We start from the raw sequence: 25606 nt of genomic DNA, 5'->3' as shown, positions 1-25606 counted from the left end.
CTGTTCAGAAGGACATGGGGGAAATCAGCCAATCCACTGCGTCAGTAAATGGCAACGGGTGAAAGAGATGTTGGTCTTTGTTCTTGCAGGTACCCCCAGTCTCTCTGTGTGATCACTCGATAACCCTACCAATTGGTGGGCGGGGGAGTGAGCTGGAAAGGCTGTGTACCTGGAAGAATAAGCATTGCCCTCTCCTTAAGAGACTCTTACACCCCCACACCACCCCCCCCCCCCCACTCTGCCCAGTGTTCTAATGGAGACTAGGAAGCTGATATTAACCGGGCTGGCTCTGTTACCTTGGAGGAAGTATAGGGCTCCAATTTTATTAGAAGTTGGGTCAGTTCTCTGCCTCAGCAGTGGGCTTTGGTCTCTAATGCTGAGGTGGTAGGAGAAATACCAAGATTTTATCATGACACTTAGACATTAAAGGCATTTTAGTAGAAGGAAAAGCACATATGTTGAGTTACATCATAAGTTGTCTGAAGGATTAAAAAAAATTGTAATCTTATGAACTGGGGAGATGAGCTGGTAGGCTAGGAATATTCCAGCAGCATTTGTGCATTATCTCATTTATTCTTGAAAATACACTATACTATACCAACACGAATGTTCAAAGATATTCAAGACAGAGCTGTCTATAACCATGTAAACCTGCTAACATTACTGTTACCATTTTAGCTATTAAAAACCTTTGATGGAGCTCTTTACTGATATAGGGAAATGTTCAGCATATATTACCTGGTAAGAAAAGTAGCTTACAGAGCATAACTTTTGCTGTATGTGTAGAAAAAAATTGGGCAAATACAAAAAATTAATAGGGTTATTATTCTTGAAAGTGATTCTACTTCATTTTTACCCTTCTGTAGTTTATGAACTTTTTAAAATAAGGAATCTTCTTTATATGTGTAAAAATATGTTTTAAAAGAATTGTACAATTAATGAAAACAGAAAAAATATATACTTGTATCAGCTCTTTTGTCTTTCAGGTGTCTTACGTCCTTAATTACTGATGATTTTTTTTTTTTTTAACATTTCATAGTTTCCAAACAGTAAAGCTTCTAGTTTTTTTTCCCCCTTACTTGACCTACTAAGTATTACTTCATTCCACAATCTGGCTTATATTTCAACAACTGGATGTCCTAAATATTGTTTGGCATTTATAAATGCATGTGGTAATTTGGAAAAATGCCTTTATTAAATGTAAATCTTCCAAGTAACTTTAAAAATCTAGCCTTCGGTTTGAAGACTAGAAAACATGAATGCTCTTAACTTGTAGAAAGAGCTTCCAAAAGCTATCTGTCTTATATCCTGACTATTTTGTAATTTAATGGAATCTCTAAAATGTTTCAGGGAAATTATTTCCACAGGATTGAAGTGCCTACAGCTTCATAAATCAGAACGGAGGTTTAGCAGGCAAAGAAATAGTGGCATCGTAGATCTGTGTCTCTTAGTTTAGACAGTTGAATATCAGCCTCTAAGCTCTGTGGGTTAGGAACCTGCCTTGGGGGTCTAACTTCCTGTGATACTTCTAGGCCTAGCACAGAGCAAGGTGTATGGTACAGGTGTTCATGATAGCAAACCTTTAGTTAGCACTTACTGTGTGCAAGGCACATCATCTGTGGTTTTCACACATTATCTTGTTTTACCCACATAATAGCTCTCTGGGATAGGTGGTTTTTAACCTCTTCTGAAGGGATAAGGACAGATCTGGGGTATGCATAGTCATGTGTGAGAAATCTAAGTATTTTTTATGCCAAGCTGGCCTAAAATGCCATAGTTACGGACTCACTTTGGAAAGCCTTTTGATTGGGTGAAATTCAGGTTAAATTAGAGTATATTCATAAAAGTCTGTGTACAGTGTGGGTTTGGCACGAAAGCTCCTTAGTGTTACACGAAAAATTTTCTCAGTAAGAATTTTTTGTGTGTCACATTTTACTTTATTGTATAAAATCTGCAGAATCCGTTTATGTGCTAAGAATTATAAGCCATATGGTTAGAATACTAAATAGGACAATTCAGAGGTAGGATAAGCACAGAAATCATTCTAACATAGTGCAGGATGTGCTGGGGGGTGGGTGTACTGGCATCTAAGCTGGGCTTGACTTAAGGAAAGTAGAACTAGCCTAATATTTTGGAGGCAGGTCCTGAGAATGGTTTGGTTTTTATAAATACTATGAGGAATCATGGGGTTATCTGAATTAATACCTGTCATTCATTCCAAGGAGATCACCACCTCCCAGCAGAGTGTTTATGTAAGGACACTGTATTGGAGGAACATATGGGGTCTTACGTTTTGAAACTTGGAGTGTAAAAGTTTAGTTGAGGGGCGCCTGGATGGCCCAGTCGGTTGAGCGCCTGACTCTTAATTTCGGCCCAGGTCACGATCCCAGGTTCGTGGGATTGGGCACCGCGTTCGGCTCCGTGCTGAGCCTGGAGCCTGCCTGGGGTTCCTGTCTGTCCCCCTCTGCCCCTCTTGCTGTGCTCTCTCTCAATCTTAAATAAATATTTAGTATAGAACGACAGCAGTCGACCTTGCATTCTTGTTTTCCAGGTCCAAGTGTGTATTTTACATCTTCATTGTTTGATAGCCACATCAACGACTTTTCTCTTTGCTATGTAATGTGTATCAACCAAAATTTCTAGATTCTTGTGTTCTTATTTTATCGATGTCTTAGTTAATCAGACCGTGTCTTTGAAAAGTCTTACAGGAGCATTTAAGTAAGGGTATATTGGGTTTCTGCGTGTTTGAGAATGTGCTCATGTTTTCCGCACAGCCAAAGGACTGTTGGTCAGATAAAATTCTGTATGTCGCTTGATTCCTCGCAGAAATCTGATGGCGGTAGCCCATTGTTTTCTGGTGTTTAAAGTTTTGGAGAAATGTGAGCGGCCTGACTTGGGGAGCCTTTGAAAATAACCTGTTTTCTATCTGGATGGCAATAGAGTTTTTTCTCTATCCTTCGAATTAAAAAAATAGGGACAAAATGTGTCTAGAGATGCTGGTCTCTTCTCTCCCGCCTTCCCCCCCCCCCCCCCCACTAATTCTAGCTGCTACTTAGAGACTCATTTAACTTTATAGTTAAGCTTTTCTTTCTTTCATAGTAGTTTGCTTTTATTATTTCTTAATTTTGCTCAGATTTCTACATCATGTATTAAGTTGCTTGGATCCCTTCTTTTTTGTATCTTTTTCCCTCTCCTTCTTACTGTCTTTTTTCTTTTCCTTTGAGTCAAATTTGTCTTTTACTTTAATTTCAAATTTCCTAGATTCCTCAGTCTTCTCTTCACCATTTCCAACACATTTTAAATTTGGCATCTCCACGTAGTCTTCTTTGATTCCAGACTGTTCTATAGAGAAGTTTCATAGACATATTTTTCTCCCGAATCTAGCTGAAAGCACACATTAGGAAACCCCTCTGGTTTCGTAAAGACCAATTCTGTTACAGGAATAAATGTGCTCTGATTCTCAAAGACGTTCTCTTCCTTTGGACTGCGGGAGCTTTTCTTAGGGCCTGTGCCGTTTCTCTCAGCTAATATTTATAGAGGAGAAGGCTGTGATCATTGGGAACTGAGGAAAGAGATGGTTTCTATCAGGTATTTTAAGATTCCAATTCAAATATTTCTGACCAAAAAAAAGGGGAGGGGGTGTGGGGAAGCAGAAGGGAAATCTGCCTTTGTCAGTCTCCATTTTGCCATTCCAGAAGTCTGGTAGCCTGAGGAGGGTGTAAGTCTGAGTGGGACTTTTGGCAGTGGGCAGTTGTCTGTGCCAGAATTCAGTGAGTGAGTGGCAGCCTCGAATTCACTGGGGCAGTGTCCCCCCCCCCCCGCTTCTTGGCCGGGCGCAGTTGCTTTCCTTACGCACTGGCCACACGTGCCTGCACGGCTGGTCTCTCATGGTTTTCCGTCGTCCTCTCGGCATGTGGGGCACTGCATGGTGACCGACCCTCACCATTACTGTTTGCTGTCTGAGTTAGGTGTATGGAGTTTTGTTGGGATATCTTCCGGGCATTTTCCTGGAGGGTAAGTGACAGCTTGTCCTTGTCCTTGGTCTATTTGGCCTTTCTTCAAACTTGTCCCATCTGACCTAAAACTACAAGAAATTCCCCAAAGTTTCTGGCTTGTGGATATCATCTTTCCATGGTTTCCTGTGCAGATACAAACTTTCCATTAATTTTATAGTCTGCAGTTCATTTTAATGGGACACCGATAAATCGTTCAAGATATTAAGACATTGATGAATTTTCCCGGGGTCCAAACCACTTTAGTCACTTGGCTCAGAGGATAGTTGCAGCTGGAACTCCTGGATGTGCATACAGTCTGCAGTGCGTCTCATCTGTGCCGTAGCCACTCAGCAAACCGGGGCTTGCCCGTGGGTGTACATAGTGGATGTGAACATCAGCCAATCCGAGAGGAAAAGACCCACTGTGCAAGCTAACAGAATGGGCATTCCCTCAGGAGTGTGAATAATAACCACATTAGCTCACACTCACTGAATGCTTACTGTGTGCCAGACACTGTTCTAAATATTTCGCAAGTATTTGGTTCATTCAACTCTCACAACTCTACGAGAGAGGTTAGTCGTAGGATTTCTCATCTTACAATTGAGGCACACAGGAATTAAGTCACTTGGCCAAGCTCTCACTGGTGGAACTGGGCTATGAATGCAGGCAGTCTGGTTTCTGGGTCCGTGCGTTAAAGCACTATATTATACCGCATTTCGAAAAGTGGGACTGAGGTTGGAGATCTGATAGTGTAAGGAGTTTGGATTTGTTCGAATAGACGGAAGGGAACCAGCTGATGCCTAGCAGTGCGGGTAGGTGGTGAGATGAAAATGTCAAGATAATATTCAAATCGTTGTAGTGGAGAAGAGGGAAGACTATCTTGGGGGAACCATGAGGGCTGGCTACTTCCTTAATATTTTTACCGGCAACATTATTTGAAAAAATTCAGTGCTTTGCTGGTGTCTTTTACTCAGGCAAACATTCATTCCCTTGACAAACATTTATTCGTCACTGGCCACGTCAGCCCTTCTGCTAGGTGCCAAGGATGCAGATGTAAAGACCACAGTCCCTGCCCTTGAACTCAGAGTCTATGGGACAGCAGTAGATGGGTACACCAAATGACTTTTAGTAGAACTTATTTCTAAGTGGTAATAAGCTGTACCTAACGTGTCCTGGAAAATGGAGCTTCAAAATTTCCAAAGCATCCATGTTTTTATTATTATTATTATTTTATTGTTTTAATAATAAAAGAACTAATTCATTTTAAGTGTGTATTTAAATTTTTTTTAAGTTTATTTATTTTGAGAGAGAGATAGGGCAAGCAGGGGAGGGGAGGAGAGAGAGGGAGAGAGAGAAGCCCAAGCAGGCTCTGCACCATCAGTGTAGAACCTGATGCAGGGTTTGAACTCATGAACCATGAGATCATGACCTGGGCTGAAACCAAGAGTTGCATGCTTAACCAACGGAGCCACCCATGCACCCTAATAATTTTGAATATGTGTTTAGACTGCAGATCCCTGACATGTATGTTAAAGTCCAAATCCATAGCCTAAGAAGATGTATTAGAGTTCCATATAATATGCTTGACTAAATTTTCTCCCTTTTAGTGAATTTTCTGTGTGTTCACTTGGCATCTATCTCCATCATAAAATTCTAAGGCAAGACATTTTGACAATTCTAAGGCAATATCCTTTTGTGGGCTCCAAAAGGATAATGAATGAGGCTTCACAAATAGGAACATTGATGAGTTTTCCAAAGTTCTCTGTATTTGCTTGTGTCCTCAGTTTTGGCTTCTCTGTTGGTCTAAGAAGTGTGCAGTAACAGAGTTAAGCATTCTTGGGCTTTCTTTTGGGGCCCTCTGTCTTCCAGGGACTGGGGAGATAACAGTGCAAGACAGCCATCAGCAAAATCAGACTGATGATAAACATCACAGTCCCTCATCTTGTGCTCTTAAAAAACGCTGCCCTCTGCCTTTAGATGTCAGGCAGAAATAATTTCTTGGAAGCAAATTTTTTCCCCTGTGGGTGGATATTGGAGTTTATTTTGGGTTTGCTATTATTGGAGTGTAGAAAGGCTATAACAGATATGCCCTTTCTTGAGAACTATGAGTTTTGGCATAAATAAATCAGTGGTGTCTCTTGCCTCAAATATATTAAAATATCCAGACTACTTAAAATTAACCTCTGATAACATTAGACAGTGTGCTTAGATGTGTATAGTATTTTGATTATTTAAGTTGCTTTAGAAATTTGGAATGGTAATGATGAGTTGGAACAGTGGAAGTTCCCCTCCAAGTTGGAGAAAGTTCTATTTTATTTACTTTTAATTTTTTAATTTATTTTTTTTAATTTGTTTATTTTAGAGAGTGCAAATTGGGGAGAGGGACAGAGGGATAAAGAGAATCTTAAGCAGGCTCCATGCTAAGCGTGGAGCCTGATATGGGGCTTGATCCCGTGGCCCTAGGATCATGACCTGAGCTGAAATCAAGAGTCAGACACTCCACTGACTGAGCCACCCAGGCGCCCCTAGAAAGTTCTAATTTAATGTATCGAGTCATTAAAAAGTATCCAGATATTTATTAGGAGGGTCATTATGGAAGAGTATGAAAATTTCTGCCATCAAGTATGAACTGTTAAGAGAGCCAAATATTTTTAAATGTGCTATTATCTCCTATTGTACAAATGAGGAAATGGAGATGAACAAAGATAAATACCTTCCCCAGGGTTACACAGCTAATAAGTTGTAGAGCTAGGATTTGGACCCAGACACTCAGAATGTAAGCTCTTGGCCCTGCTATATTGCCTCTCTGTAAGAAGACATAAAATGGGAAAACCACGTACTTTGAATGCTAATGTTAAACTTTGTTAAAGTGAAGGGCATGGAACAACGTTCAGCCTTGTTAGCAGAGTGATGGCAAGATAAAAATGAGAGGAAAAATTACTCGAGTAGTTACAACGTTAGAAGAGGAAAGAATATCTTGAATTCTGGAGCCAAGAGCTTGGCCAGAGCTCCAAGCTTTAGTGTGGGGTGTGGCAGAGGCCAGAGGAAGAGGTGGGCAGAGTGGAATTTAAGGTTTGATGCTAGATTAAGAAGAGCCTTCAATTGTGCATGTGTGTGTTTGGGGGAGGTGGCCAGGGGGAGGGGCACCAAAGAATATGGGGTCTCTTGTTGGCCGTGGACAGCCATAGATGATTTTGCATAGGAAAGTGAGCTAGAGTGGTAGGCAGGAGTAACCAGCAGGGAAGTTGACATGGGAGAAAGGAAGTGGGGGCAACTGGAAGCAGAAAGGCCAGTTAAGAGTTAATGATTTTCTGCTTAAAAAATGTATACCCCCTTTAGCCATTTCTCCCACCCCCAATGAGTAAAGGGGGTATACATTTTTTTAATGTATATTTTGGCGGGGGGCAGGCACAGAGAGGGGGGGGGGGGGACAGAGGATCCGAAGCAGGCTCTGTGCTGACAGCAGAGAGCCCAGTGCAAGACTCAAACCCAAGAACCATGAGATCATAACCAGAGCTGAAGTCAGACGTTCAACCGCCTGAGCCACCCAGGTGCCCCACATTTTTTAAGTAAAAAATAAAAACAAAACAAAACATAGCTTACTCTCCCTCTTTATCAGGTTAAACAAACAGACAAACATTATTCCTGTTTTCTGGATGGGCAAGTGAGTCCGGCATGGTGAGTTGGCTTGGGTGAAATCACACAGCGAAAGGTGCCACTACACAGCGTTTTCTGTTGTAGTAGATTACTAAAGAAAGGAGAACGAAAGGCGGGACTTCTGAGCCGCAGCTCCCGCTTCCCTGGTCTGCATTGCTTCTCCGTCCTTCATGCTCATTAATTTTGCAGATGCACTGGGCACCAAATAGTTTTCTTCATTTGAAGTTTTTATTTATTTTATTTTGAGAGAGAGAGAGAGAGGGAGAGAGAAAGAGAGAACAAGTGGGGGAAGGGCAGAGAGAGGAGGAGAGAGAAGCTCAAGCCTGACTCGGGGCTCAAAACTCACAAACTGTGAGATCATGACCTGAGCTGAAACCAAGAGTTGGAAGCTTAACCAACTGAGCCATCCAGGCGCCCCTCTTCATTTAAACATTTTTAAACAAATATGTAAAATGTGAATCTGCTGTAATCTATAGAAATAAGCATTTATATTTATATAAATCTGAATATAAAAGAGCAGTACAAATCAAATGTGGACCTTGTTCCCTCAAATCAGCATCCTGATTTTGGAGAACTCTAACCTGTTCATAAAAACTCCGAGGGGTGCTGGGTGGCTCAGTCTGTGAAGCGTCTGACTTCGGCTCAGGTCACGATCTCACAGTTCACTAGTTGGAGCTCACCGTCAGGCTCTATGCTGACAGCTAAGAGCCTGGAGCATGCTTTGGATTCTGTGTCTCCCTGTCTCTCTCTGGCCTTCCCCTGCTCATGCTCTCTCTTTCTCTCTCTCTCAAAAATATATATTAAAAAAAAAAATGCAACTCCTGAGACTGCCTCTGTGCCAGCACAGGGTTTCAATAATCAGTAAATTTGAGAGTCATGTTTTATTAGCCTTTCTACATAGGAAAGAATGTGGGCGACCAAATACGCAGCCAAGTATCTCCAATGTAGGAAAAGGACTTATTTCACATCCTTAAACTTGTAGGAGCAAAAGTGTAGTTAAACTAGAACTTAAAGAGAAATAAAGAACCGGGACAAGAGTTCAAAAGCTTTCCTAAGCATTAAACCACAATTTTGGTACAACACAGCTTGGATAGCATATAAATAGCCGCCTTCTACTTGAATTGAAAGAATATTGGACAAAGATGGTCTCAGTTACTACTTACTATTGCTGTATCACAAACGACCTGGAATTTGGTGGTGTAAAATATCCTTTGTGTTATGCTCATAGGTGATGGGTCAAGTGTTTGGACGGGATGCAGTAGGACTGGCAGCAATGGTTGTCTGTACTTTAAGATGTCAGGGACTCAGTTGGGAGGGTTGAAGCCTGCAGGTCCCTCGCAGCTTGGAGGCTAGAGTCATCTGGATGGACACTTCTTCGTTCACATATGTGGCAGAGAAGGGGCTGAGAAGGTCAGATGGTGTGCACTCACCCTGGGACACCTGTACATGGCTTTGCCTGCTCCTAGCATGACGATTGGCAGAGAGTGATGATTCCCAGAAAACCTGATGGAAGTTGTATGACATTTTCTGACCTTTTCATTGAGAATCAAAGAGCGTCATCTTCGCCACATTCTGTGACAAGCAAATCAGCTCAGAGTCAAGGAGATGGGACGTGGATACCACCTCAAAGAATTGGCATTGGTAATCTGTTTTCCACAGTTAGCAGGGAAATAGGTAAATTAAATCAACAAAATCTCCCTTATCTTTGTTAATTTTTATGTATTTATTTTAGTGTTTGTTTATTTTTGAGAGAGAGACAGAGCATGAACAGGGGAGGGACAGAGAGAGAGAGGGAGACAGACACAGAATCCAAAGCAGGCTCCATGCTCTGAGTTGTCAGCACAGAGCCCGACGCGGGACTTGAACTCCCAAACTGGGAGATCGTGACCTGAGCAGAAGTCGGATGCTTAACCAACTAAGCCACCCAGGCGCCCCTCCCTTAATTATCTTTTTTTTTAAATTAAAGTTAATTTATTTTGAGAGACAGCACACATGTACAGAGAGGGAGAGACAATCCCAAGCAGGCTCCACACTGACAGCATCTTGGGGCTTTATCTCCAGTCAGATCATAACCTGAATCAAAATTAAATTCAAATGTGAACATTTACTGCCTCCAATTAGAAAGACAAATGGTTTATTAAAAATACCAATAGCTAATGTTTCTAAACTGAAATTAAAAAAAAATTAAGACTATTAAAAAAATGTTCATTTTCTTTTTATAGTATTCTGCTGGGAACTTATTCAGGAACGACCTCGCTTCACTCCTGCTCTCAAACTTTGACCCAGTACTTTCTATTGACTCTAAATCTGTGGGGCCACCGCAATAGCAGGATAATCTTCTGAACTAACTTACGAACAGTCCTAAGGAAAACAGGAAAAGAGAGGGGGGAGAAAAGAGGCTACTGAAGTGTCTCTGATGAACAGTGATTAATGTCAGAACCTCTCTCCTGATGCTCTAAGTCTCTATACCTGTTAGTGCGCCCCAGGAGCTTGGTAAAGAGGAGAGCCCAAAGCATCTAGCACGATGCCTGGCAAAAGTAGAAACAAAAAGGTGTTGAACTGAACTGGATTAAATAAAGATATTAACTGTAGGAATGGAAAACAGGTTAATGCAAGGGAACCAGGGAGACATGATCAACAGCCGATTGACTACAGAGACGGAGGGAGAGGAGAAGAGAGCCAGGGCTTACAGCTGGGGTGACCACACCGCTAACCAAGGCAGGGGCATCAAGATGAGGGGCTCATCCGAAGGAGGTTGCAGGGAGCTTGGTTCAGGCCCTGTCTCTCTATGGGGCATCTTTGATTGCCTGTTGGTGCTTATTAAGTCTTTATGTCCAGTAAGGTCTGAATGTTGATTCACTGAACTGTCTAGTTTAGCGTTTTAGCAGATACAAGCTTGGTTAATACCAGGTTGGTTTGTGATCTTTATTGTCGTCAAGGGAGAAATCATTCTGGCTGAACAGAATCACATAGGGAAGTTTTAAAGTTTGCATTCATACCTGGGTGATTCCGATGTGCAGCCAGGTAGGCATGATGCCTGGGCGTGATCAGGGCGAGAGGCCACCCTGATCCTCTACTCTGACCATTTAGACACTTAAAGAGCACCTAAGCATTTGACTTAAGACTTTGTGTATGAAATAATTTCATTTGGATACTTCATGTGGAATCTGTCTTGTTCCACTTGGCTAGAGAGCAAAGCTCAGGGATTGTGTCTGCTTATCACACTCAAATACATGCCAAAAGTACTTACGGTGTGTGCTTGAATTCTAGCCACACGTGTCTCCAAGCATCCCCCGTGCAAGGAAAGCCTTGCTCAGGCCTTGAGATGATCATTGTGACACATGTACCTCCCTTTAAGCAATGAAAATATCTTTCAGTAAATCAAGTAATTATCTTTCAGTAAATCTCATTTATGTGCATGTATAATACACATACACACACACATATAAATTATATAATTATATAATAAACTATATTAAAATTATAAAAGAGCTTACTGTACAAGGAAGTTCACTGTTCTGTGAACATGGTTGCAAAAGTAAATAATCATGCTTTAAATGCTTTTGCAGGACTGTAGGTTTCATGTATAATCATGAGTCTGCTTTAGGTGTGGTTCCTGCATTTAAGAGGGACTTAGAGCCCCGAGTTCTTTGTGTCAGTGCCACCAGTTTTGCCCGCTGGCCCATGTGGCCCACCACACTGTGCTCTGTGTGCCGCCCGCTGTTCCTCAGTGGTGGTGCACATCCATGGGTCGGGGGAAGGGACGGGAGGGGCAGGACTGAAGTAGAAAGGGCCCGAAGGTCTGGGGTTTGAATTTTGACTCTCCTTCTTTCTGGCCTTGTCACTTTGGGTGAAATACTTCTACCTTCTGGACCTCAGTTTCCTTGGCAGTTAAACGAGGCTAATAATACCTACCTCCAGGGATAGTTTATTAATGTCTTTGCTGGCTTAAAATAACGATGAGAAATGTATTCTCTCACAGATCTAGAGGCTGGACGTCCAAAACCAAGGTGGCGGCAGGGCTGTACTCCCTCCAGAGGCTTAGAGAAGAACCCTTCCTTGCCTCTTCTGGCCCCTGGCAGTTGCCCATCACCCTTGGTTAATGGCAGCAAACTCCAGTTTGTGCTTCTGTCATCACATGGCCTTCTGTCCTGTTTCCGTGTCTTCATCTCTCTCTCTCTCCTTATAAGGAGGCCTTTCACCAGACTTGGGACCCACTCTAACCCAGTATGACCCCATCTTAACTTGATTACACATGCAAATACCTTATTTAAAAACAGGGCTGCATTCTGAAGTTCAGGGAGGGCATGAATATTGTGAGGGCACTATCCAACCCAATGTAGGTGAGTATAGTGACCTCAGTCAGTTCTTTATGGCACCTGGAAGGAGCAACGCATAGTTGACAGCAAATCACAAGAAGGCATTTGTAAGGCTTGGCCCATTTGTTCTCCAATGTCATGACTCTTTTCTTGGTTGACTGTCCCTGCTGTTTGGCCATGCTGGGTCACTTTCCTCTCATTTTCTCCGCTATCATTTGGGGACTTCTAGGTTGCTTCCTGATATTTCTCCAGGATTTGGGTTCACAGCTTCAGTTTTTCCTTTCTGCCATCACTCTAACAGTCATACAAATGACCCCTCTAACAACCTGCTTCTGATATATAGGACTGTGTCCTAGACTTCCTTCCTATCCCTGATCCCACAGTCATTTCAAATACCTGCTCATCGGCACCTACCATGCTCTTGATCTCAGAATGTCTGCTTTACCTGTCTTTCCGGTCTCCAGTCATCAAGCTGACCACCCCTTACTCCCATCCTTCCCAGTGCTTCCAGTGAAAAATCACACAGCACTACCAAATGATTTGCACATGGAGTTAACAATATCTATTGTCTGGATTTCTGGGACTGCTTGAAAACCCCTTTACTCATTTCAAGTGGGTTTCCTTTCTCATCTCCCCCTGGAGCTATTGGGAACATTGTTCAAGCTTCTGAGACCACCATGGACCCTGCACTGTACCCTTGCTTTCCCAAGAAAACAGAAGGCATAAAACACAAACTGACTTCCTGTCTCCCACCGTATCTCTGTGTGCCCTCCTCTTCCTCTTTTACTGCTCAGAAGCAGAACGTGACTGGTTTACAAAGATCAGCCTTCTGACTGGCTGAATCTTCAGTTCCACTACTCACCCCTTATTTTCTTCATTCTGTCTCCGCTGGCTCCTTGGCTTCCCTCAGACTATCAACACTGAAATCTTGCCCATCCTGAAAAGTTCCTCCATTTTCCTTTAAATTGAACTGCTTAAGCTTTCTCCTCCTGAGAGAACCCAACTGTACTGTATATTGAGTAACTTTACACATTTCCTAACCTCTGTGCCTGTTTCCTCATCTGTAAAATGGACTAATAGTGCGTATCTCATAGGATTATTGTTTAAGATTAAGTTACAATGTAGTATGGTTCCTAGGACATTTTTAGCTATGTTTTAGTAGTAATCATATCCTCACTGGGCTTTCATAGGTCTTGGTTCATTGCACTGGTTTAGCACTGATAAGCAACAATGTTAAGTACTTATTGGATGTGTTTCTGCTCTCAGCAGTTGTGAACTCCCTAAGGGCTGAGCTGGCTTCATAGCCATCTTTTTAACCCTACACTTCACAGAGTATCTGTCCCCTCCCCCACTTCAAACACTAAATAAATGAATGTTTCAATTCCATTGAATTGGTTGGAATCATTTTTTCCCCCTGAGGGGTAAAGTTGGTTTGACCTATTCCCAGACTTACTCTGCCCCCATGAGACTGCTTTTACCTCTTAAGACAAGATTTTTAAACGTAATGTTTTAACATTGGTCCAAGAAAGGAATTTGGTAAGATTATGGAGACTTTAAGTACATTTGTAGATTGAGACAAAGACATCAGTAGAGAAGGGTTTAATCAACAGTGGCTCCCAAGAAGTAGGAAGAAAACAAAGCTGTTCAACGAACAGCTCTGAATTGAGCCCCTACCATCTGGCAGACAGCGGGCAAGAGGCCAGGGGTTTAGTGGTGAACAAGGCAGATGCTGGCCATTGGCCATATCCTGGAACTCCTAGTCCAGTGGGAGGTCCACAGACCTTTAAAAATACTTCAGAAATACTATTTAGTTACAATTGTGTCAAGTGTTATGGACGAGAAGCATGAGAGAGCCTAACAAGGGGAGCTAACCTGGTCCAGGTGGCCAGGGAGAGCAATGGTCAAGGGGAAAAATGAGTAGGGTATCTTGGTGGAGTGGGAGGGGCAGCGAGACCAGCCTGTTTCTGGATGGAGGTGTTAATAATTATGTATTATGTCCGTGACACAAAATTTAGTGTTTACGTGGAAAGACTTCAGGAATCACGGACATAGTCCATTAAGGGGAAGGTGATGGATGTCAGGGTGAATGCCAGAGACCGTGTAACCTGCACATGTGAATAATCTGAAATAAAGATGTAGGGAGAGGGGAACTCATTTTAAATGAACTTCTTAAGTATTGGTCTGAAGCAACATTAAATGGAAAGCCCTTTATGAAACTTCTGGTCTCGTTAAAATGGTCCAATGTTTGGGGCACCTGGGTGGCTCAGTTGGTTAAGCGGCCGACTTCGGCTCAGGTCATGATCTCGCGGTCCGTGAGTTCGAGCCCCGCATCGGGCTCTGTGCTGACAGCTTAGAGCCTGGAGCCTGTTTCAGATTCTGTGTCTCCCTCTCTCTGACCCTCCCCTGTTCATGCTCTGTCTCTCCCTGTCTCAAAAGCAAATAAAACATTAAAAAAAAAAATTAAAAAAAAATGGTCCAATATTTATTTCATGATGTATTGGTAATTTTCTTGGTTTTCCATGGACTCTAAGGCCTCTCTTGGACTAACTCCCTGTTTACTAAATATATCTTGTATTTTTCAGTTGTTGTGTCTTCTCTTCATTAACCTAAATATTACTCATCGCAAGGTCTAGTTCACTACCTAGTCAAAAAACCTTCCCTGTCTGCCTAGGTGAAAGTTGACCCTCCTTTCTTTTGTGCTGATTCACCATGTGGCTCACTTTATCATTCTGTCCTGTTTTGTGTTGTTGGCATATTTCTCATACTGTTCTTGTTAATCTATATATAAACTGTATGGAAAATTCTGGAAAGACTATGGCAGCTATGTAAAAAGCACCAAGTAAATAGTCGTTGCGTGAATGAATGAATGTAACAACTATAGGTTCTTCTGTATAGTCAACACGGGAAAATATCATTTGGGCCTGAAGCTTGATGGTTTCTTGTCCTCCGTCTTAAAATATGAGGTGTGTGCTCTTTTTTTTTTTTTTCCTGGATAGTACTAATCTGAAAACTTCCTAGTGAAAACACTGTCTACTTTGTGTAACTTTCATCTTAGACTTACTGATTATATTGGCAAAACAGTCTGCACTTCATAAACTAGAGGGAGAAATGCAGCATTTCCAAAGATAATCTCTCAAATAGACTCCTCCAGATGGCTGCAGAAGCAGATCCATACAACAGGAGCTATGCTAATTGGCGATGATTAGGGTTTTAGAGTCCTTCCTAAAGAAAGTCAAAGAAACTCTTTCTCTTCCTAGATTGCTCTCTGCCACTGGATTATTTTGGTTGGGTTGATATATTCCAAAACTCAAACCTGCCTACTAGCCAGATGTCTGTGACCACTGAGTTTCCACTGGTTTTTCAGTTCCCAATGATTAAACCAAAATAAAAGAAGGTGATGCCATGTCTGGCCAACAGCAGACATTGTCAATTGCCAAAGCTCCAGCGTCCATCATGCGGTTGACATGGTGTGTGCCACCCTCACAGGAGGCAGGCAAGTCCTTCCAAAGGCCAGGCTTCAAGGGAAAACTCTTAAGCAAGTAGTGTCATTTGGAAATGATTTGATGAATAGGAAACTAACAGGCCAACCATTGAAAATCTCATTTGTGATAAATTAGCAGGAATGTTTGGAGCCTACATTGAAGGTAAAGTCTGCCTTTCCCACGTGCTGCCCTTCATAGCTGACACATTACACATGTCTCTGGAGCGTAACATATGGCTTCCTGAACTTGCAAATGTGGCTTAAATGTGCTCTGTTGAAATAGCATCTGTTTAAACAGTCTCCTGGAAAACTGAGCCATGTTCAATAAAATAGTTAATTTCATGTCTGTGAATGTTTCCTCTAGAGCCCTTTAAAATGTTATTTTTAGGGGCTGTACTAGAAAATTTGCAAATTTAAATTTGCAGGAAGGCATTAGCTGCCTCTGAAAGGGTAACTGCCATCAGTCCTAAGTTGTAAATATTAAAAGATTCATACAGCATGAATCATAAACGAACAGTGTGAAAGATCTAATTTAATAATAATAGTCACCAGTTTTTGAGTGCCTACTGTGTTCCAGGCTCTTCATGTACGTTATATTTAATTCTCAGGATATTTTGCAAAGAGGTAAGATCCCTCCCATTTTACAGATAAAGAAATGGAGTCTCAGATGCCCATAACCTGCTCAAGACCACTTAGGTGGGAGGTGGTGAGCTTGAATTTCAACTCAAAAACACTAAAATCTGAAGCCAGTCTCTTTTTCTGCACCAGGAATTCTTAGCTTAATGGATGGACTGGGAATAGGGGTTTAAGTCAGAGACCCCTATGAAACTGTATGCAAGCTCTTGTGTGTTTGTGCATTATTCTGGGGAAAGTCCATAACCTTAGCAGATTCTTCAAGGGATTTGTGAGGCCTTCGAAAGAAGCAGATTTTGGCACCTGGCTGCCTTCATTTTAGACAGGAGGAAATAGCAAGTGAGAACACAGACCGTCCAGAGGCACTTGGTGCGCACTTGATTTGACCAGAAAGCGAACCACAAGTCTTCTTTCTAAACTCTGTGTGTACGTGCATAATAAATTACATATAGAGAAAAGTGCACAAAACAAGAATGTAGCGTTTAACAACAAGGGAACCTCTGTGGAGCCACTGACCAGGTCATGAACTAGAGCATGGGACCCTAAAGTACTCCCAGGTGTCTCTCCCTCCTCAGATGGCATATCCTCACTCCCAACCCTTTCCTGACTTTTAGGGTAGCCTTGTCCTTGCTTTTCTTTATAGTTTTACTATCCAGGCATGCGTTCCTAAACCATATGGATCCATCTTTCCCGTTTTCATCTTCATATACATGCAGGCATGCTATTGTATTCTCCTGTGTCTTGTTCTTTCAGCAATATTGTTTTTAGTATCCATGTTGTAGCATGCAGTTGTAGTTCATTCCGTTGCTTGATTATATTGTACTTTATCTTCTATTATTGGATATTTGATTAGTTTTAATTTTTGCCTATTATGAGCAATGCCTTTGTTAACATTCTTGTACTCATCTTATACACGAGTTACACATGCAACTCCCCCAGGAAAGCATAATATGGATTAAGCTTTTGTTGGAAACAAAATACCTAGCACTACAAAGAAAAAGCCAAGAATTTTTCTCTTCTTTCACCTCCTCCCTTCATGCTTCTGTGGTAGCCTTTGCATATGTTCTGCTTGTCTCCAAACTTGGAATAAGAATCAAAGAGCACACTTGACCCTGAGTCCAGGGGTGCCAGAGATCACTGGGATTAGAGTCTCCAGGATGAGGCATGGGCATCTGCACAGTTAGCATGTCCCAGGTGATTCTTGTGACTGGGAGACAGTGGATTCGTGCCAATGAATTGGTAAGACCTGGCTCCTTCGTTATAAAGAGATTCAGCGAAAGTGTACCCGTGATTAAAATACTAGAAGATTGGCCTTAGAAGATTTAAGGGAGTAGGAAAGTTAAGGGAGTTGGATTTATTAGCCTGTAAAAAAAAATGGAAACATGATTAAATAGTTATTTGCAAAAGAATGAAAGTTTTATAATTGAAAAAAAAATTTGCCAAGTCAAGAGAGATTTATGTTGATCAGGAGGAGGAAAATCCTGCTAAAATGAGCGACAGAACCAGCATTTGCTAGGCACGACAGGGCGAGTAATAAAGGCTGTCGTCAGTGCCTTCAGGGAGCTGAAGACAAGGAAACAAAACAAGCACGCACCGCGCTCTGGAACAAAAGCCGGGACGCAATATTTCATCAAGTCTAGACTGTGGGCTTCAGTCAGATGAGTAGGCGGTCCTCTGGGACACAATGGTGGAGAGAAGCAGAGAGAGGTCACCATGAAAAAGTTGACGAGCCTACAGGGCTTGAAGTAGGCTTTAGAAGGAAGCCTTTTCATAGGCGGTTGGGATGACAGAATATTCTAAAGCAGTGGCATCCAATGTATTTTATTGAGATTCCCCAGGAAAAATACATATTTTATATCACCACCCAGGACACACATACATAATCAAAAGTTTCATAAAACATTTAACTTTATTAAATATGATGCAGCTGATGTTTGCTGTTGTTTTTTTCTAATTCATTGTTTTAAATGTTGGATTAACCCGCTCGTAGGTGGAAAATGCCATTCTGAGGGGACCAGGAGCCCAGTGTGGAGGCAGAGCTAATCAGGAAGCTGCCCTATGGAGGAAATGCCATTTAGAGGAGGGGATTTCCGTGGGAGGTGGTGAGGGGGGTGAGGTATTGTTTGTGTGGCGGTGGGGTGGTGGTCTCTAGAAGACTTCCCCAATTCCAGAGCATGAGTGAATTACTTTGGGTCGTTATGGTAAAATTTCACACTTCACCTATCATATGCTCTACTTCTCACACAAAACACCTCTGACACCAAGTGGTTTTCTTTATACCCACAACCAATTCTCCAACTCTTCGGGCACCAACTAGGTGTCTGGTGATGCAATTCAGTTCTGACACTAGTGGTCTGGAGGTAGCATCAGACCCCACAGTTAAGGACTCAGTCCCACAAAATTGCTCCCACTTCAGATGCCATCTGCAATTCCCGGGCCAGTCTGACCAATTAGCTATAAAGTCATAGTCAGGGGGGGGTGGAGGTTCCCATAGCCCGCTCCTCAGGTTTGATCATTTGCAAGAACAGCTCGGAGAACTCAGAAAGGTACGTTTCTTACTATTACCAGTTTATTACGAAGGATTACAAATCAGGAACCGCCAAATGGAAGAAATGCACAGGGCAAGATAGGGGATGTGTGTGTGGGTGCGTAAGTGAAAAGCGTCTGCTCTGTCCAGGATCATCTTCCCAGCACCTCCTTGTGTTCATCACCCTGGAAGCTCCCTGAACCCTATGGTTTCAGGGTGGTTTAGGGCTTTTTATGGAGGTTCCACTTCGTAGGCATGATGAATTAGATCATTGGCCATTGGTGATTGACTCAGTCTCTAATCCCTTTCCCCTCCCTGAAGGTGGGGGTGGGGCTGAAATTTCTAACCCTCTAATTTACATGGTTGATTCTCCTGGCAACCAACCCACATCCTGAAGATGTCATTAACATAAACTCCTGTAGGGGAGATTATTATGAATACAAAAGATACTCTTCACCCTTATCACTCTGGAAATTCATGGATTTTAAAAGCTCTAGTGCTAGAAATCAGGGACAAGGACCAAGTCTACAATTCTTATATCACAATATCACAACCTATTTATCTGACCAACCCTACTGTTGGACGGTATATTGGCCAAGGTAGCTTTTTAAGATTCCTTTTGATGCTTGGTTTCAATTTAGTACCACTCAGCAGAGGGATAGAGACAGGTGAAAAGAATTTGCTTGTAGATTCTCAAGAGCAATGACATTAAAAGTATTTATTAAACATCTGTTCTATTTCATTTTGCAGATGGCCATGGAATCTTTGGTATGGAATGTGGTGCTGGGTAGAATGGTTTTATAGGAGAAAATATAGGGACTATCTCCATGGGCAGGTATAGGAGAGGAAAGCGATAGCACCTTGAAAACCATGCTTTCTGGAAGAAACATGGTATAGCCTGTTGTGCATATCAGAACTACCCATAAGTATAACCAGCTGCCTGGCCCAGGACTAGAGAGCTCTGTCACATTAGCATCCCCTCCTTATGAGGGCTGGCTAGCAGTCTGGGTAATGTGTTTTCAGAATCTGGATTCCCGGCTTAGAGAGAGGACAAATTGGGATACCTCTTGTCTCCACTCTTAGCATAACTTGTGTGAGAATTTTAAGAGTAAACTCTCACTTTCTTTCCTCATTTCCTGACCAATGATCTACTTTCTCCCCCAGTTTCTTCTTCAGGTGTGCCCTTGTTTTCCTGATGGGTTCTGAACTGATCTCTTGGCTCAGACTCTAAGGCCGATATATAGCACCCATCCGTTTCCTTCCTCCTGCTTATTATGAATCCTGTCTGCAGCATATCCAGGTTGAATGGTGGTATAGGTTATTTATTAAATCTTTGTGTGTGTGTGTGTGTGTGTGTGTAACCTTGTTCTCTTTGCCTTATCTTTTCTAACAGAAAAGTAACTTCTGGCCTGCAGTGAAGAGAAACTAGATAAAAGAGAAGTATTTTAGACCTCAATGTGCCATTGACCTTGTCCTCCAGAGGGTGGGGGAGAAGGGATCTTTCTTGCTGTGTCCTATAGAAATTGAACTCCCTAAATATCCACATGTAACTAATTTTAGGGAACCCCTACAACTAGATTTTTCTCTACCCAAGAGTTGAGTTTCTTAGTGGCACTGAAAAGGAAAATCCTTTCATGTGGCTTTTCTTTGCTTAAATACTTTCGATCATATCCTCTGGGGTTTAATATCCTTTTGATCTTCCCTATCCAGTTTTAACTTGGTCAGTTTAAATTAGGGAAGGATTTAAAGACAACACTAATAATGTAGCTTGGGGGTCATGTAAATTGGAATCATTGGTCCTGAATGTACTTTATAAATTTTTTGTTTTGTTTTGGCTTGCAGAATGCTGTTTGGGGGAAGTCTGTTTCTTGGTGTTGGCTACATTTTGTTCTTAGGTAAAGCTTCCCATTCTACCACCAAATGCTTGTGCTTAGGGTAGTGTATTTACTGTGTATTGTGTTCTGCAGTAGGAAACCCGATTTGCCTTTGTGCAAAGACAAATCTCTAGCAAAGTTTGGTTGGGGGGCATTTTATAGATTACATATTTTGAGCTTTAGAGGAGGAATCACAGTGGTCATCGGTGCAAAACCTTGAAAAACTGAGGTACTGAGAGGTTTTGGGTGACTTGAGGTCTATAGCATGGAAGTATCAATCTAGAGTTCTGGAATTCTAGTTCATGCAGCCTAGCGGACAGACTTCTGATTTTTGTTTAAACCTAGCTCCTCATTCCTGTGTTCTTGCACTCAGTGGCGGCCATGGGGAGGAGAGAATCCTGAGAAATGGGAGTGGCCCAGTCCTGAGACTCTCTCAAAGTAAATTCTGTACCTAAACCCTGTACACGTCTACTTTACCCCTCCATGGCCTTTGGCTTTCTCTCAGGCCCTGCCTCTACGCTGGGGTGGAGAGGTACCTGGGACATCTTGTAGATCTACCCTTGCTGTATCAGAAGGTGGAGCCCTGCTGGGTTTCCCAGTTCCATCAGCGCAGAGAGATTGGGAACATGCTCCGAGAGTTGGATGAGTGTAGTCCTGTAAAATTCTCTCTTGTTAACTGTTACATTCCCACTGTCTCCTCTCTCTGCCCCCATGCAATGGTGTGTGGCAAAGCCTTTAAAATGAAATGCCTAGAGGTTCTTATCTTCAGAGGCCACAGGAAGCAGAGAAACTGTAGAGCTGAATGTAGAACGTTTGGGGGAGGGAGAAGGAATCTCTTCAAGGGTGTTGGTATCCATAGCAGGAAGGGCCAGAAAATGGGTTTATAGGAGAGGTCTGGAGGGCAGGCCAGCCTGCAGAGTGACCCAGGGGCTTTGATGTGCCCCCCGGGATCTTTTGTCCCTGCATTAATCTTGTATACCTCATATACCTCTCTGTCATAACTCTTCTTCAGTCACTGATTTTATTCTCTCACACCTCTGCTCCAAAACCTTCAATGGCTCACTGCTGCCTTTTCACATGTGAAACTTCTCGGTCTTATACTCAAGGCCCATTTGCTCTTATATGGAGATCTTCTCTTTTCCTTTGTAAAAGTCAAAGCCAGCTTTTATATACATGAAAGCTTTCCTGTCACTGTGGTTTGTAGAATTAATTCTGTTGAGGTTGGGGGTTTAGCAGTGGTGGAGGCTTTGCTCAAAGCTGTTTGTTGTCTAATAGCTTGCTCAGGAAGAAGTTTTGTTTCTCATGAGACTTTGTAGAGGCCGTAGCCTGGACAACTACTTAAAATCATTATACGGCTCGAAAATCTGGCCAGTGAACAGGCCAGAAAGGGTGGCAGTGAAAGCGGATGAAGAATTGTGTGTAAATAAACCATCGAGTAACCTTGAGCTGTTGGCCAGTTTGGTTGTCTACACTGCAGGCCCAGTGAGCTGTGGACCAGGTCAAAGGCCAGTATTCTGAGGAGCCAGCTGTCAGAGTTTAGCTAGAAACAAGCTAATGTGTAAACTGGCCTTGAGGTCTTTTTAAGCTGCTTCATTTTCCCAGCGTCGGTGAAAAGAGGGGACTTTATTTCAGAGTTTGCTGGCCAGCTGCTGTTTCATTGAACTATTGATGTTTTCTTTTGGGAAGCCGGTCTTCTTGAGTGTCTCCACGGTGAAGGGGAAGGTATCTGATCTGGGGGCAGGTTTTGATTTCAGTGACGGGAGGACGGGGGTCCTGCTGGTCAGTATGGCTTCAGCCACTGTTGTTCACTAGTTCTGCGTCTCCCCTTTGCTCCACAGACCAACGAGTGGAACAAGAATGATGACCGGCTGCTACAGGCCGTGGAGAATGGAGACGCGGAGAAGGTGGCCTCCCTACTGGGCAAGAAGGGAGCCAGTGCCACCAAGCAGGACAGCGAGGGCAAGACCGCGTAAGCTAAAAAATTGGTTTCTAACTGTAACGGTTCTGGGTTCTCAGAGTGTTCTCTGGAAGCCCTGGGATCCATAGGGGAACTTCACAAGTGTGTTTAAGGGGACTTTGTGAAACTACTGCCCTCCCCCACTCCTCCTATCCCTCATGTCAAAATATGGAAGACGCTATTTTAATTTGGTCCCTATTTCCTCAAGTTCCAAGTTATACATTGGGCTTTACCTTGGATGGCTATGTTTGTTTTCAAGTACCATTGGAGATTACACCAGAGAAGAAATAGCATGAGGATTATAACCCATTGATAGGTGAAAAAGGAATTCTATCCTCCATTTGAAGCAGCCTAAGAGAGGGTATTTTTTTTCATAACCCTCAAACCTTATAATTTATATTGTTACTTCTTTTAAAACCCTTTCCTTAATGTAGATCAGTAATTACATGAGTAGTGTGAATTTTGCATTATGATTTGCCATTTATGGTAATCTTGCCCACCGTAATTAAAATTACATATTTAATGTGTGTGTGTGTGTGTGTGTGTGTGTTTATGTTTATTTGTATCTGCTCTTACTCCAGTCATATTGTAGAGAGGTCATTGACTTTGTAGCTAAATAGACTTCTAATCTGGACTTCATCACTTATGAATTGTGTAGTCTCTTTTTAAAATTGATTTATTTTGAGAGAATGAGAGAGAGAGAAAGAGAGTTTGGAAGGGGCAGAGAGGGAGAGAGAGAATCATAAGCAGGGTCCGTGCTCTGTGAACGAGCCCAATGTGGGGCTTGATCTCATGAACTATGAGATCATGACCTGAGCCAAAATCAAGAGTCAGATGCTTGACCGACTGAGCCACCCAGGTGCCCCAAATTGTGTCATCTTTGAATCTTAATTTATTCAATTTAAATTGGAGATGACGATATTTAACCACTAGGGTAGTTATGAATATAAAACAAGATACTGGGTTGGGTTGGGTGCCTCCAGAAGCAGGTTCTGAGACAAGGATTTGAGTGTAGGGAGTTTCTATAGCCACTGATCCCAGGAGCATGCAGAAGAGGACTGAAACCTACATGGTGTGTTATTGACAGGTAACTGCTGTGGGCAGCTGGAACCCAATCCTGCTGAAGACCTCTGGGAGTCTTCTTAGACTCAGAGCAGGGGTTGGCCAACTGTGGCCCGCAGTCTGCCTTTGTAAATAAAGTTTTATTGGGATGCAATCAAATCCATTTATTTAGCATTGTGGCTGCTTCTGTACTGCAAAGGCAGATTGGAATAGTTAAGACAAAGTCTGTGGCTCACAAATCCTAACGTATGAGCTCTCTGACCCCTTGCAGAACTAGTTACCCTACCCAAGGGGGTAAGGAAACTGGGGTGCCTGTTCCCATTCACTTGTCCCTCCAAGGTTGAATGCTGCTCCTAGGGCCTGTAATGCTCATGGGCAGAACAAGCCCAAGAGGTTATGAAAGGGGCACCTGTAGCTCTAGATACCATATGTAAAGAGTTAGCAGTGGCCCACAGTAAGTACTGATAAACCCAGTTCCCTTTCCTTCTCCTGGATGAGTAGTTCTCAATCCTGGCAACTCCTGCATTAGAGTCACCTGGGGTACTTAAAAAAAAATATTGTTCCCACGCCCACCCCACATGTTTGGAAACATTTTGTGGAGAGGCCCCAGAATCAATATTTTTAAAAGTATCCCATGTAGGTTTAGCCAGAGAGAACTATCATCTAGAAACTAGATGGACTCTAGATTGAAGGATAAATAGAAGAAAGGCAAATTTTCCCGAGATTGAGCATCACATTTTAGCAAATTTTGTCAATGAAACCGTCCCCCTGGCACCCATTGAATCCCGTAGCATACACACCAGTTCTATTGTTTGAGGAGCCACAGGATGGCATACAGACCTATGCTGTATCTGGGGAGCAGGCTGGTTGGTACACAGGGGAAGAGGGAGGTGGGAGGTGTTCTCACTCAGATTAGGGCCAGGTCCTCTAGGAACTGGGCTTGTCCTCTCCGCCAAAGCCCCGGGTTGGGCTCCCCACCGTCAGCAGCCTCAGCTTGACTTTCCACCTTTGCAGAGGCCTGTCTCTCAGGTGTGGGGTGCAGGACCGCATCCCCGTAGGTTCTGACTTGGTAGTCAGGACTCCAAATAGCTGGCGGGCTTTAGTTGTTGGCTAATATTTTGTTGTGTGAGCTGCTTACTCAGAGTTCTATGATTTTTGGTTCTCAACCCTCTTGCACTCCCGATTGGAATTTCCTTGACAAAAGGGACTGTTACTTTGTAGCTCATCTACCCCAGTGCTCAGCTTGTACATAGGTACTCCCAAAATATCTGTCCAATGAGTTAATTACCCTTTTCCCAGGATGCCACATTTGGAGTCAGTGCTTTCGGAGCCCCAGTGACAGAAGTCACGGTGTTAAACGTGTCCTGAGGTTTTTGGTGGTAGACTGCTTGTCCCACCCTACAGCCTTCTGGGCTCCTACTGCTCCCAGTTCAGCTCTGCAGATGCCTGCACAAAACAGACTATGATAGCCATCCCAGAGAGAGGGGGATAGAGGCTTCTGATAGGCTTGTCCAAGACTGTACTCACTAAAAAGAAGACAGAAAATTTAGGTTAGCAGCTTAGCCACAATTGTGATCACCTTCATAGTCTTTTGGGCATCTGGGTGGTGGTTAAGCATTCAACTCTTGATTTCTGCTCAGGTCATAATCTCACGGTTTGTGAGTTCGAGCCCCGCATTGGGCTCTGAGCTGACAGCATGGAGCTTGCTTGGGATTCTCTCTCTTTCTGTCCCTCCCCCACCCCTTCCTCCCTCTCGCTCTCTCTCTCTCAAAAATAAATAAATATTTTTAAAAAATTGGTACCTTTTGTTAGTAAGACATTTGTCACATGTAGGGTAGAGGGCCAGGCAGTTGATTTCTCCTTTTTTGTTGTGGGAAAATATACATAACATAACTGTACCACTTTAACCATTTGAAAGAATGCATTTCATTAAGTACATTCATAGTGTTGTGCAGCCATTCATCATTTAGTCCAGGAAATTTTTCATCATCCCAAAAGGAAACCTTGCACTCTGTATGCAGTGACCCTCCTCAGCCTCCTGCCACCTCCCCCTGGCAAACACTCGTCTGCTTTCTGTCTCCCTGAATTTGCCTCTTCTGGG

General features: G+C 42.8%; 1 protein-coding gene across 7 annotated transcripts in view; it reads left to right on the top strand.

The window, feature by feature from the left end:
• Positions 1 to 25606, top strand: part of RAI14 (retinoic acid induced 14) — a 142662-nt gene that overhangs the window by 63242 nt on the left and 53814 nt on the right. For 4 of the 7 annotated variants that reach the window (XM_053201636.1, XM_027075140.2, XM_053201638.1 and 1 more), the window contains one exon: positions 22325 to 22455. In XM_053201636.1, the coding sequence (XP_053057611.1) occupies positions 22325 to 22455 (131 nt within the window). Of the gene's footprint in view, positions 1 to 21748; positions 22209 to 22324; positions 22456 to 25606 lie in introns of those variants that run through there. The other 3 variants (XM_053201640.1, XM_015075530.3, XM_015075753.3) reach the window with 3 other exon arrangements.

The sequence above is a fragment of the Acinonyx jubatus genome, chromosome A1 (assembly GCF_027475565.1).
Source record: "Acinonyx jubatus isolate Ajub_Pintada_27869175 chromosome A1, VMU_Ajub_asm_v1.0, whole genome shotgun sequence".
NCBI lineage: Eukaryota > Metazoa > Chordata > Mammalia > Carnivora > Felidae > Acinonyx > Acinonyx jubatus.
This window is presented reverse-complemented; position numbering and strand designations above follow the sequence as displayed.